This window comes from Lepisosteus oculatus, chromosome 28 (genome assembly GCF_040954835.1).
Source record: "Lepisosteus oculatus isolate fLepOcu1 chromosome 28, fLepOcu1.hap2, whole genome shotgun sequence".
Classification (NCBI taxonomy): Eukaryota; Metazoa; Chordata; class Actinopteri; order Semionotiformes; family Lepisosteidae; genus Lepisosteus; species Lepisosteus oculatus.
In genome coordinates, this window is record NC_090723.1 from 313,054 (window position 1) to 328,516 (window position 15,463).

The following is a 15,463-nucleotide window of genomic DNA, read 5'->3' on the forward strand; positions in this document are numbered from 1 at the left end:
AGGCAAGTTTATTTGCGTAAACCCAATCTTTCATTTCAGTAGTTCGGTCAAATTCGAATAATAATGAAATAAGGCAATGAATTTAAAGGGATAGCATGCTTAGTACTTTTGTGTTAGTGTTAACTCTCCTGCCTGAGGAAATGTTAGTGCTGGCCAAAGATCAGGGCTCTCACAACCCCCCAGGGAGGCAGCTGCAAGTGGATAGAGGAATCGATTTCAGATAAGATGGGTGCAGAGCTGTGTGCAGCCAGTGAGCATTTATATGTAGGGGAGCAGAAAAGCATTATTAGAATTTGATTTCCTTCTGAACTGCTGTTAAATAACATAATTTCAATAGTTCGGTCACATTTAAATAACATGCCAATGAATATAAAATGACAGCTACTAAATACTTTGGTGTTAACTCACCTGGCTGACCAGGTCAAAGATCTGCATTGTCATAACCCTTTAAATGGATTCCCAAAACAGACAGATTTTAAACACAAAGCTAAGAGCTTGTTAATTCAGCTGGAAAGTTTCATGAGAGCCAAGGAGAAAGTCCGTGTAGCATGGAATGAATGAGAAGCACATTTGCATTAAATTGCAGCAGAATGTTTTTATGAGTGAGCCTTGAGGAACTAGTAGTTGGCGGCAGAATGTGTGATAAATAAATACAAGTGCCTCAATTCGGAGTGAAGATAGATTCAAATTTATTTTGCATCGATGTTCCTGTCAGCTGATAAAATAATGTTGTCTGCTGGACTTGAGGTTGACTGCCTGTGGTTTATTTTGCATACATGGCTCCAGCTGTAGTATTACCGATAGCTGTTGGCGATAGTGTGTCTTTGTGGACTTGTGTGCGCACTGGCTGAACGAGAACGGTGAGTTTGTTGGTTATTTGTGGTGGGGGGGGTTGAGCATCTATTAGAATGCATGCACTTAAAGTGATTTAGTGTTAAAAATACTCTTAAGATAATATATGGCATAAGCACAGAGAAAATGCATGATCTGACAAATGAATGTGCAGGTGGTAAAGCTACATTTAGATTTCCTTAATGAAGTTGAATATACAGTAGGTGGAATTTAAAAGCCACTCTTAAGAGCACCTATGCCTGCATTCGCAATAAAAAAAATTGAGATTAAATTTAATAATGCAGTACTGCTCTGGGAAATCTTAGTTGAAAGCAATTTACGATTTCTACTTATAGATTCATAAAATGGATCTATTGAACACCAAGACCAAATGTTACATTATTTACTATCAGAGTACATAAAGATGGTAAAATACTATTCTTTACTAACAGTACTTTAAAAAACCTACCATGTCAAATGAGCACCACCAAAACTTTCTAGTCAAATTACATTCTAATTCACTTGCTTCATTTATGGCACAGTTTATTAGTACAGTATATTTTTATTGATTCTTATTGATGATCTTAGAGTTTTTGGAATCCAGTCATATGAATCTGATACAAAATATGATAAAAAGCAAACAAGGTGGACAGATGACACTACAATAAAAACACTTGTATGCAGTCAGTTTTAAACTAAATTTGGAACTTGAGACAATTCAAGAGCTTATAGGGTAAAGTGCTACTTCACAAACCCAGAACAAGGACTGTGAAGTACAAGCTCAGAAGTACACCACCGCGCAATTTCTGTTTAAATATCATGCACTTTCTTAACATTATGTTTTTTTTTCTTCATGACAGTTTCTGTGTGATGCGCCTTTAAATTAGTTAATAAAAGCATTTTACATAACATCCCCAACAACAAATGAAACTAATGGAGTATGGCTTGCTTCTTTCACTATAAACCACATCAACGTACTGTAGTTTTGTTGGAGTTCCTCGCTTTGAAACCCAAATACATTTTGTTGAGAATCCTTTTACAAACGCCTGCTCCAGTGCTGTTCCACTTTAGCCCAAGGAAATACATAAACTGTACCCCCATGGGATTCACAAGTTAGAATTGAATTTCAAGCCATTTACTCATAAAAGATACTTAATTTCTTTAAGCATGCTGCTGGTTTTGCAATTTCATGTTGCTTTTGTGGTTAGGGCTCGCTAGTGGACCACAAGCCTTTTTGAAGGTCGCACATTTCTGGTTGTCAACAACTGACTAATGCAAAGGAAAAAGACTTGTTCTTGCTCACAAAAGGTACAGAAGTGGACCTGTGCAGTCCTGTTGTGTTCTTGTTTTGTTCTGCTTTTTAAAAAATTTAGTTCATAAACAAAATGCTTTACCAAAAAAAACTAAATTCACCTGTCTTAGCCTATTGCAAATCCTTTTCAACGCAGGTCATGTTAATACTGGTCTTGGTTTACACAGATCTTCACGTGCTGTTCAAGCTGTTTCTCAGATGTTTCACTTAGATCGAAAACTATTCTAACGGAGGTGCTTTGGGAAAGTATTTTTTTCTCAGAAGCGTGTGTGGGTGCAGAAAAATCATTCTGCACAAATCTTCAGCCCGGCTTTGAAGCTTGAATAGATTTAAAAGCATTTAAATTGAATAATAAAGATCAATTTTTGAAATTCCCAAATCTCACCAGCTATGAAACCCCCGGTGGGGCAATGCCAGCTTCTAATGCACATCTGGAGGGGAGGATTGAAGGGAAATAAGACCACTTATCTAACATTGCCAGCTGTTTATGCTTTACTGATGGAAATACTGGATTTATTCCATGAAAGAAAATTGAAGAACTATCGAAAAATGTGAAGGACATTCTAGTGGGGTTGCCGTGTGCATGTTGTTTGGAAAAATGAAAGAAGCTGCATTTTGCTCTCATCTCTGTTTTACATCTGATTATTGCAGTTAAATAAATGTGGCTTTCCACAAAAGAGTTCCAGTTTTCTTTCCTGAAGAACCTGGTCCCAACAGAAATCACCTCATGTGTCTCGCTTGTGGTGAATCAGCAGAACAGAATGTCTCCTCCCTTCTTAATGTGTTTAGAAGTACAGACGGTTTCACATATTTAAAATACTGCAAGGAGACCAGAGGTTGTCTTGTACTGTAATTCTGTGGGATGTGACAAACCAAATTCACAGGCAGATCTTCCATGGGACCACAGTCATGGCTTGATGTGGTCTTGTATGACACATCAGACAATCAGAAACAATGAGGCATGGCTGGCATTCCCCTTCTGAAACAACGTTCCTCTTCATTCTTTAGGTTTAGCAGCTCTGACAGACCGGCAGCCTTGTGCCACACCTTGCAGCTAAGAAACTGCAATCTTATCGACAGGAAGAAAAATTCATTAATTATTATTTTATTGTTATTTTTAGAGACAACATTTTATAGTTGTTTTCATATACAAAGCGGATCTTGATGCTTTCATCAGCAATAGCCTTTAAGAACATGATATAAGATAAGATCTTTTTAGCCATATACAATTTTCTTGCATTAGGAATTCGTCGTTTCGCATACACCAGCTTGCTCCCCATGAGACAGACACACTGACAGGGAGAGAGAAGCTTGGGGTCAGAGTGCAGGGTCAGCCATTGTACAGCGCCCCTTGAGCAGGTCAGGTTAAGGGCCTTTATCAGGTGCACAACGGAGCAGGATTCCTCTGCCGGCTGCGGGATTTGATCCGGCAACCTTCCAGCCACTGGTGCAGATCCTTAGCCACAGAGCCTAATGTGCTCTAATGTACTCCAATGTACTTCACCATTAGTTTTCTACTATGTGCTGGTGAAATGACAATTTGCAGTGTATGGGAGATGATTGCAACAGAAACCCGATAGTCTCACTCTCATTGAAGTTTTCCATACAGTACTTGCAGGGCTGGGAGTTCCCAGTGGCCTTACCATGCTTTTGCCATGCTTTACTGTGGTTCACACAGCCTGCATCTTGTTTCACTGTGTCTATGTGATTTACCATGACTTCACTGTGCTGAGCTGAAGGGCCAAAGAAACTCGAGCATGGCTGCTTTGAGACAAGTGCCTGGTTCAACAACAGAGCAGCACAACCCAAAAACAGATAGAAAAATAAAACTCAGGATGATTAAAGTCAGCCTTGTGCTTTGACTTTCAGCGACCGTCACACCTCGACGGGAGCAAGCTATTAATTGGAGCTGCTGCTCTCTGTAAATGTGACTGAACTCCAAGCAAGATTTATTGAAAACCTTGGAGAGTCCTGTGTATTATATGTAATCATGCTTGGCTTTGATCTTTTCTATTGACTGCAGACTCTCTGGAAAAACTCCATTTCCAGCTCCCACAGCCTCAAATCCATAATACACTAATAACCAGGAGTGAGTGCCGTGTCAATCCCCTCTAGGCATTGCTGTTATCCAGCTCCTGGACCAAAAAATAACATTTTCTATAATTGTCACAGCTCAACACTCTTTTCTTTCTGAAGAAGATCTTCTAAAGAAAAAAGGATTTTACTCATGCAATGTTGGTGAGAAGAAATTCTGCATTTGGTAAACTTTTGAATCCATATATACAGTACAAGATCTGTTTTGTCTGGTCACCTCAAGTGATCTAGGGAATGCAATATTTCATATACCTTGGCAAACATACTGCCACAGTAAGATGCAAAATTCACTGGAATAAAATATAAAATAATCAACAGATTGGGCTTTGATACAAGATACAAGATACAACAGATACAAGTTCCTGGCCGTGTGCACACATGCAAAACTCACCCATTTTACAGGTTTGAGTTCAAAATGCTTATACAGTATTGATCTCTGTTTCAAGTCCGTGTGGAAACTAGTCTGCACTCTAGCTGTCTTGAGCAGCTAGTGAAGTAGCAGCTTGCCAACAATTTGAAAAATCAATATCGGCTGCTTCAGTCCGAGTCACATTATAAATAAACAGTAAATTCTGTGGCATTAAGACACAGGACAGGGAGAGTACCACTGTGTATAATGAGTAAAAGAATGTGGGTGGCACAATAATACCGCTGCAGGGTGTGCCAGTCATCCCTCTCGCATTGTTGGTTCTCTGACAAAGCCTCTTGACAAAGGGAAGCATTTCTGATGTGGTGAGAATATAGTCACACATGTGGATTGGCATCCAGAAGTGAACATTCTCCACCCATTGTCCTTTAATCACAGCTCTTTTATCTGTCAATGGTTGTCATTAATGAAACTGTATTCAATTGCAGTTACTCAGTGTGGTTTCTGTCCCATAATGCTCGGTCACTTCTTTTCCCGCCAGTGCGAGAGGACAGAGTTTCATGATCAGCTAGCAAAACTTTAATAGTCCACAATTTTGCACTTCTTGATGAAAATAAATCATTACTGCCACTCAGTGAAGTGACCCTTCTCTACCCAGCATGACCCCGATTATTACTTGTCACTAGTCAGACAGCACAGCAATACTAACCACTGTGCCACCCTATCCAATTTATATTAAATTAACGAGCAACTCTCTCACAACATTTAATTCCACCCTTTTTCATTGTTACCTACATTATGAATTTTCTGGACATGAAGGGCTCTAGATTCTTAATTCTTAATTCTCTTAATTCTCACTACCTGGATTATAAATAGAAATGCTCCAAGCCCTGTCATGATGCTAAAATTTCAGGAGGGATTTAGAAAGTTATAGCAGATGCAATAAAACAATGTATAATAGCTCATTGTGAATAGAGTATTAAATTGGTAGTATTTAACAGCAATTCATAGCACTACATTCAAAGTCTGCTAGTTATGCTGTAGTATGAATTATAGGTGACAATGCTAAACCACAGCAATGCTAAGGAACATTTCTTAGGAAACTGTACACAATAGATATTTAACTGATTTTTTAAAATTTTTATAATGAGATGTAGTTTTATTTTATTATTTCACAATCAAAATAAGGCAAAAAACCCTTGATGTGAAAATTATTCAAGATTTTAGAGGCAGAAAAAAGTACATTGAGAGACTTAATGTAGATTCCCAGAGGACAGATTGCTTCAAAAATTAAGAGATTAATTGCTCCTAACAGAAATAACAATTTGGGGGATGAGCATTATCAGCAGATTACTGTATCTTATTCTGAAAAATACACATTGTGATGCTACAAGGGGCTAAGTCCTCAGGGGGAAGTACTTTCCCAATGAAATCCTATCTTTTTTTTTAAGTATTCCCCCTACGATGGTGCCACAAAGCACACAGGAGAAGGATTCCAACAATCACTGGAGCAGGCTTCAGTTGTAGGGTACATCCTTCTCTAGCTCCGGTCTGGAAAAATAGAGCACCCCATGCTGTACCACAATGTTTTTTTTTAACCATGAAACATCAGATATGGCTATTAGGTTTACAGGAACCAGCATGATGGGTCACTTCTCCACTGTGTGCACCCAGAGTAATAATCCAATCAATCTCCTTTTTGTGCTTACTCTTTATTTAAAATTCCAGTCAATCATCCTTAAGGCTCTGAGTTAACTTTTAGTGATCTTAATTGGAATTAATAAAAGACAGCTGGTCAAATTTTCAACTTTGTACACTGTTGTTCATGTTAAAAGATCACAATTGCCTCAGAATTTGGGGCACTTAGGATTTGACTGTATCAGCCACAGCTGAGCTCCAGCACTCCAGCACTTTGCACTAGGGATGCAAGCAGTAGAGAGATCCATGCAGATGGTATCCAGTGATGTCAGGGGATGGAATAATTACCTTTTCGCTAGTAGAGTGTGTCGAGTCAAAACAAGAACATATTTTTCCAATATGAAGTGGGTGGTATTGAAGAGGAAGAACAGGAATTCATGAATTGAGTGAATTGAGATTACGTCAATTTAAATTGCCTTAATAGCGGTACTGTATTCAAAAACCTGGAATGCACTGACCTTGGCAACTCAAACACATCTTTAAGATCAGCAACAACACAAAGAGCTGGGGACACCAGTGAAAATAAATTGATTCAATAAGAGCATTCAAAACAGAAGAGGGTCCTCTTTTCTAAGTGGAATGTGGGAATCATGAAGGCAGCTCCTTGTGGTTGAACCAGATGATATGAGATCCTGCAGGAAATAACTTGATTGAATTCTTATATAATTAAGCTGTTAGCATTCAAATGAGTGGAATTAGCTCCTCTAATCTCATTTCCTTTTACGGCACCTATTTTGCAACAGCTACTTGGTATTCAAGTCCGTTTTGTCACTAAAATAGTTTTACCAGCACATAAAGAATGAAGACTGCATTCTTTTTTCTGAAATATACATTTCTCAGTGTCTCCACTGGTCTTTCAAGAGAGCCACTATGCTCACAACAGTCTCCATCCATCATAAGAGTGATGCAGCCCTCACTGAAACAGCCTAAAGGGGTCATCATTGTGCCCTTGTTTATTTTAAAAATAAAAAAATGAGCCCCATGCATAACATAATGAAAGCAATATGGTCTGAACATTACAAATATAAGAAAGGTTGCAAACAAAAGGCTGTTAGCCATTGATCCTGCCTGGTAGATGATAGTTAACAGATCTAAACATCACATCCACACATTTCTTGAAAGAATTCAGTATATCTGCTTATATCTATTTGGCTGGGCAGCTTGTCCAATACTCCCACAACCCTAAAAAAAAACAAGAAATGGAATCAGGTTCAGTACTTCCCAATTTTATTCAGATAATGAATTTACTGCTTCAAAAATTAGTAAACTTGTAACACTTGGTACAGAACATAAACATGGGTAAAATTCTCAAAAGATTAATCAATGCATAGTATGGAAAATAATAAGTAGTCTGTTCACAGGAAGGCATCATAGTTACACAAGGAAAAGGCAATGATAGATCACACATCATATGTGTGTAGAGGCTCAAGGCCGTTGCCCACAAGCAAAGTCAGTCCATTAGCCACCCAGGCCACTGGACTTTCGGCATCACTGGACTCCAACATCCCTCTTAAGGTTACATATCTAGCTTCCCAAAGTGAAGGTGGAAGCTAACTCATTACATTTCTTTTACAGTACCAGGCAAGAGAAGCAAAGCAGTCTGGCATTTATATGTTTAATTTGTATTGTTAGATTGTATCTGTATTATTTATTAAATGTTATTTGTGTGAAAATGATCAGTATGTCAACACACAGGAAAATCGAGACACCTTTATTGGCCCTGTTCACCAAAGAGCAGGCACAATGTGGCACATCTCCCGTTGTGGAACTGAAATTCTCATGGAGCACATAAACACTTAAGAACAGCTTGCACTTGCAGTTTGGTGTAAACAACATGAAATAATTCTGAAAACCAAATTGAAACAAGTGACCTTCAAAGAAAGTATCAAATCTATTATTTTTCAGTGTCCAGACATTTGTTCTTGTTTTTCAAAAATGTGTTCAGAATGTTTTTATAAACTTACTGTGGCTAGTATAGATGCATCTCCTCATACCATAACAGAGTTCAAAACATAAAACTGTGATCCACTGAAAAACAGGCTTTCTGTTGATTTTTAAGCTGTGACCTAGCCTACCAGTGATATTGACCACTGTCCCATTATGCAGCTCTTTTATTGAGCTGACTACACAGCTCTGTCATATTAGAATGGGCAGCCTCTACCCAATGAGAATCAAACACCAAGCACAAAATAGAACAGGCACAAACACACCCATCTCTGATGCATGGAGTCACAAGTTAGATTTTTTTTAAAGGTGCAGAGGTATTGCTGGAAATCTGAGAACTTTTACTTTTTCTGTTTTGGTTATTTTAAAATGGTACATCTCACTGATTACAGATGTTCAAATCACTTCACACAACAGCCCCATGCCGACAGATCTTCACAGCCCTGGACTGTGTGAAGATCTAAAGGGAGCTCCACATGGCCTTTTCTCCTTCCTTCCAGACACTTAGGATATAGAGGTTGGCAACTAAGCACAAATACAGATGTATGAAATTTCATTACATAATTACAAAAACAGGGGCTGTGTCCCTAATCTTCACACAGGTCCAAGATGAACCTGATTGCCAGCATTCACTCTTACCCTGCCCAGACATGTCTGCGGTGTGACGTACAAGTTTGTAAGGAAAAGACTCCATTCCTGGTGTTAAACAGTCTAGGATGTGCGGATGTGCAGAGATCACATGCCATGAAGAAAGTGACGCTAACATGCAGGCTTGATAGAACACTTCATGCTAAAATAAAAGCTTAGTGTTCTCCGTGAGCATTACTTGAAGAGTGTGGAATGGTTTTGTACAATATACAGAGATAGGACTATCCTTTAAATGTGTTGTATTTTTATTACACAGGCTACCTCTGTTAATCTAGTTGATCACCTGCTTGGAAAAGTAGCGGTTACCAACAAGCAGCACGATTATTTTTTAGCACAACCTACACCACCGTATATGAACAGAAGTGATGTACCATGAAACTGAAATCTACTCTACCTTTGATCTTATTTTCCACAATTGAGCAAGACAACTTCACCCTCTTTTTCTTGATCTTAAGCTGCAGCATCCCTGTTCCTGGGCTCTTAGTTAATTGGATCAACCTCTTGTGTTCATACACTTGTCGACACGTGATTACAGCAAGGCAATTTAACACACACGACTCCTTCGAGTGTCACTGTATTGCTTTTATCACAGCACAGAACGGATGCCGGAAAGTTTGAATAAAGCCTTAGGCTCTTTGTGACCATCTTGTTTGTTTTCAAATCTAAAGGTTATCAGTATGGTTTTGCTCATCTATTGTATGAGCTTCGCTTCCTTTAAAACAGTCACCTTTAGAGTGAACTCCAGCACTCAGTGTATTTATCAGGTAACTTGGTCTCTTTGTTCAGGCAGGGCCTGATGTGGACGATCACACCAAAAAGTGTGAAAACAGAAGATTTGGAAAATCAAGCAATTATTTAATCTTAAGTGAAGATGGTCATTGTAGAAAAGCAGATTTTTTTGTGTGTTTGTACATTGTTTTGCCAAAACACAAATATTGCACATTCCTTAATGTTTCACATTACACAGCTGCAAGAAATTTCCCAGAGAATTGTCCCTTTGGTGGTTGAAAACCACTGTTTCATTTCTCCTCTGCTCCTGTGAAAGCAGACAAGTGTAATTATAAAACCATGTTTTCCAGTGAAGCAAGATAATTGTATCGTAATACTGTTTGCAATACTTTGGAACCCCTTATTTTTCCAGTCCATCTGTCGAGTTTAAAATCTCTGTGCTCCGTAAAAAAGGAAAAAGGAAATAATTGGGAAAAAGACCTTCAGATAGTGGCAAAAAAACAATTATATTGCAAAAATATAAAAAATGTATTGCTTAAAAAAATAAAAACCAGGCTTAAAATGTTAATGGCAATTTGTCACTTCTATTAATTAATAAATATTTTAACCACTGTTTCTGAAAGGCAGCAAAACCTAAAATTGTTAATATTAAATCAAGTAGAAGGATATACTATTGGGTAAAGTCAATTATCTTGTCAAGATTTAGGATGAATTTGTGTTACTCTATCAGCTGCTTAGCAGGAAAAGCTTTTTTACAATTAGACACCAATGGGTGCCTGATGTCTGTGGCACAGGGTCAGAATCTGTTGATGCTGGTGGCTGTTGTGAAGGAACAGGGCTTGCTGAAACTCAAACAGGTAGCATCGGTGCTTAACCCAACTCCCACACCCTCCCTTTTGGCTGCAGGCCAGATTTCACTCGCATTATTATCTAAAGTTCATGCATGACTTCACCTGAGCTCCCACATCAGCTATCTGACAGAATCCAGTCAGGGCCCTGTGGCAGTTCTCATGTCAACTGATTAAACAAACCATTTTTTTTAAAAAGCAAAATAAATGCTTGAGGTATATTGGCACTACATCTATTTTGCACAGGGTAGAAAGTTCACAGAATTTAACAGCAAGTCTAGAGGATCAGCACGCAGTTACTGTACAATCATGGTCTTGTTTGCACTGGAATGCAGATGCCAGAGAATTAAGCTACTTTGAGGTGAGTCTCAGGCGTGTTTCTCAAGGCTGCTTTTTAATTATTGCTCCACTGTATTGTTGTTCTACCCTGTGAACATGACTGAGTAAGACACTTTGAGATGGTGCTCAAAAGAAATCTTTCCACAAAAAAACAGGATTGACAGGATTGAACTAGTACAGTATGCAGACTGTCACACTTTGGGGAAAAAAAAAATACAGATGCCTGATTTCACCCTGACCACCCTCCAACCCCAGCCCCATCAACTTAAAAAATGTACTTCTGAAATTATACTGTCATTGTATAAAACTCAGGTAAACTATTCAATGGAAATGGTCCTAGTCAGAGTTTATTTAATTCTAATCTATTACAAAGGTATTTGTCACAGCATCAGATCTGTCATGAAAATAACACATTAGAAGGGATCCCAGCACCCACTTGCAATACTACAAAGCAATTCTCAGACTGAAATACTGAAACTGGTTGCAACCTGACTGTATAACTAATATTTGAATTTCATTAATCCGAGCATAAGGAGATTTGAATAAAATCTTTTAAGATGTAATATATATGTAAATTAATTTATGGTCCTAATTTCAGTGTATGGAATATTAAACTATTTTATAGATGCTAAACAGCTTTAAATTAAAATTTTTTATAAGGGATATATTTTTTTGTAAATCAGCACAATCATTTTTCAGTAACAACTTTGTTTTGTTTCCTATTCATCAGAAAGAAGCAAAGTCAAGGGTTTTAATCCAATCATAATGAATTTAAGAAACTTCCTCTAAATCCCCACTACAGATCAAACACTTCTTATACATTGTGTGATATGGTAAAAGAAAATCTTTACTAATTTAAGCCTTGCAGGAAATTTCTATAGCATACTTTTTATTTTGATATTTTGCCTAGTTTTACACCTTTCATGCAGGAGAATGTGACCTTAAAAAGGTGCACACTGATGGGAACTCTGGTGAGGGCTACACAGTAAGGGAGAGTATTTTATAGCCATTCTAGTTGATGGAGGAGTTGTAAAATGACAGTAAAAGCTTGTGCCTTGACTCAGGTTTCAATTTGGGAGCTGAAGTACTCAGAGATAAACATGGCGCCACCTCACATTCCTTTTGAGAGAAAGGAGTCAGACGATGTCCCCAAGATCCACAGCCCAGCAGGCAGGGAGCAGGTAAAGCTTGCCCAGCCTCTTAGTAACTCACCTTGCACACCAAGCTTTCAGACAGACTACTCAAACATGCCTTGATGCATTTCTGCCTTGGGATTCTCAGTTGAGATGCTGTACTATGTCTTAATATAGGTTTAATTTGCATATGAACAAGGCAGTAGCTTGGGCCTATGAATCAAAACTTCAGCCTTCCTACAAGTCATAAATCACAAATCCTTAAGGCTTCTTTTCTTGTTAGGAAGATTTTGTGTCAAATGGAAACACGCCATCAAGTCCAGGATTTATAATTTATGGCTGGTGGTTTTACCCAAGCTTAAACCCGTTTTAAATCCATTCAAGTCACTGAGCTTCTGAAGAAACTCATGTGAGAAAACACAAAGCTGTTTTTCAGTTTTTGAAAGACCACTTGTTAAGAGCCGTCTGAAACTGCTGCTTCTCCTCACTCAGGTTGTGCTGTTAATGCACATGTATAGAAAGCAAAGTGATGTTGAATGTCCCTAGTGCAATACAAGCTGTTTTATTTTCACATCTGGTATGAACAGTATAAATTGCAAACCACAGGAGTGTGCTTCATCGTTAACACATTCATTTCTTAAGAGTTAGCATTTTTAAAAATATTAAACTTTAGCATACCAAGCTCAAGATTATCAACAACGTTTAAAAGAGAAGATACAATATGTAAAGTGACTTCATCTTGAAAGCACTTGTGGTTTAATGAATTAGCCTGTACGTAACATGATTTAGCAAACCTTTCCAGGATTCATGAAAGGAGGATACGGTTTTTAACACTTTCTGGCTTGACCCTTTCACTTTTGCTATCACTCCAGCACTCAATTCCTTTTTATCCTTTTCTTACACAATACAAACTCCCAAAACACATGGAGTTTGCCACTGCTAGGCCATTCACTGCTCCAGAAAACAAAAAGTCACGTCATCCTTCCTCAGACATTCCCCACTTTAATAAGCTTTCACCCAACAGTTTGGTTTTTTTTCCCCCAAAAAATGCTCAGCCACAGCTGATCCAGAACTCATGAAGACCAGAGGTGGGGCGAAATCACGTTCAGCAATTTAAACATCCCTCCAACACAACTCTTCATCTGAGGCCTAGTTACCCAAAACAAATGCGTCTAGCAAAGTAAAACAAATAAGCAAGGACTGTTCTTTCAGGTTTCTTCTCACCCTGTTGTTGCCAGTGCAAGAAAAAAAATTAACAATAAATACAAAGTTCATCCTTATTATAATATTTTGACATTTTACATGATAGAGCAGCTCTTGGCCCGGTCCTTCCTCATTTCTGGGTTTTCCAACAGTTCAGTCCGTCCAGGCAGCTGGGACACACGCTTGAGTCCTCTCTTGGAGTTGCTGCGCTTCAGGTTCTTGTGTATCCTGTTGACAGAGGCCAGCGTGGTGATGTGGAACACGTCGCGGACGCTGTTCTCGGACACTTTGGATGTACACTCTACGTAGGCTACTGCACCGATCTGCCTGGCCAGTGTGCTTCCCTGGTGAGGAACAGCAGTGAAAAGAGCAGAATTACACACTTATAATGCTGTAAATTTAACAAACACTTCGTTGCCAAAACAAACTAGACTGCAAACTAGACGCAGGTCTAACCTGCAGCGTTACAAAATATTCAGTGTTTCCACTTAATGGAAGGAAACTGGCTCAGCCTGAAACACTGCATGCTGCACAGCACAGACTCCAACAGAGGCATAAAAGCAAAGGACAGGCAGGACAGAGAGGAAGAATCCCAGAAATGTCAGCTCACGCAGGGAAAAGAAGCGAAAGTGTGACATGGGCTCTTCACATCATATTAACTCTGTGTCACCATTCAAATGCAGAGCACACTCCTACTGGAGTGGCAGTAACACAGTAATCCATCTGAGGGGGTGAACAGAGCATGAAGGGTCATCTTGGCTTATCCTTGGAGGCTACCCCTGTGTCCTGGTGGCTTTGCTTCAATCGTATTCCAAATTCACAGGGTCTTAACCATTTTGCTACCACTGAAAACAACGGTAGACTGAGCTTCATGGAACACTTAGTGACTGATTGAAAGTTAATCACAAAAGCAGTGTTGATTATTATTACTGATCACTTCACCACTAATTTGAGTGGCTTATATCTTATGTATTTTTATATAGGTTAATATAAAGAGTAAATCATACTGTATCACTCTTTGTATCACTATCTATTGTCATAATATATAATATGATATTCGTATATTCTGGAGGTACTTCTTCTTTTACATTAACCCACTATAAATCTAAATAAAACATTAATTCACAGAACATAAGTACATTTTCCTTTATAGATTAGGACTTTTGGAGGAGGAAAACATAATTTTGAGTTTAAAAATAGAAAACAAAAACTACTAAGAAAAAAATGAAATAATTTAAAATACTTCACTTAAGTAAAAAGCATGCGATTTAAGTATTTCTAATTCCTCTAAGCCTCAAAGCCCAGATCTTTCCAGATCTTACTCAGAATTCTGCAGAATCCCTTTTCCTAAGCAAATTGTAGTTCAACTCAAATAATGTTTCTTGATGTATTCAACTCTCTGAAAAATATAAATCATAATACTTTTACATCCAGGAAAGAATAGTGTTCTGGACTAACTGAACTGGGAAAATATAAAAATTGTATACTTTTATTCGTTTTTCTCTGAAAACCTTTAATCCTTTGATATTGCATACAGTACTATAATTTAAAAAAAGTAATAATTCTGACTGGCAGGATGGCCTTTTTGTTGTGGACTTATTCAAGTTATAATTTAGATTTCAGGAAGATGGTAAACACATTGCGCAGTCTCCCGCTGATAGCTCCAAGGAAGAGAAATTCTTTAAGAAAAAATGGCCACAAATTAAGAGTGAAAATGTTTTAAAAAAATGTATAAAATGCACAAATTCCTTCATGTTCTATGCCAAAGACAGAAACCCTAAATTAATTAATCCCTCAACTATAAAATGAAATCACATAAATTAAGGATCAATGAGATCCGTACAGTGTTCTTGCTTGTTTGGTAGTTTAATAGCTTCAGTGTGTATCTCCATTTTAAATTAATTCCCTTTGAGGCTCCAGTAAGGCTCCAAGTCTTGGTTCTTCTCAGAGAGCATCTTGCAGTAGGGCTCCTATTTTAAACCTATCTATGCACCTTAAGACCCTATAATTGAGTAAAGTTTCCCTTCACTCTAGACTGAAGAGATTTAGCTCCCTTAACCTGTCTGAATAGGTCAGTCCCCTGAGACGAGGAATCATTCTTGTCATTCTTCCTTGAACTCTTTCTAAGGCTGAAATATACTGCGCTATGCTGGTCAAAACTGAACACAGTATTCTAAAAGTCTTACTACGGCACCATAAATCTTAAAAATAAATTCCCTGGATTAACATTTCACACGGTTGCTGGATATTCACATATGTTGCTTGATTTCCTGCTGCTTCCCTACAGTCCTGATTTGAAGCTTCCTGAAGCTCAGAA

The 15,463-nt window shown here is 38.2% G+C and overlaps 1 protein-coding gene across 1 annotated transcript in view; it reads right to left on the reverse strand.

Annotated features, from left to right (window-relative positions):
• Positions 1-7,507: 7,507 nt before the first annotated feature.
• Positions 7,508-15,463, reverse strand: part of rnd2 (Rho family GTPase 2) — a 53,573-nt gene continuing 45,617 nt past the window's right edge. The window contains exon 5 of the mRNA XM_006638086.3: positions 7,508-13,490. Coding sequence (XP_006638149.2) covers positions 13,242-13,490 — 249 coding nt within the window. The 3' untranslated portion in view covers positions 7,508-13,241. The remainder of the gene's footprint in view (positions 13,491-15,463) is intronic.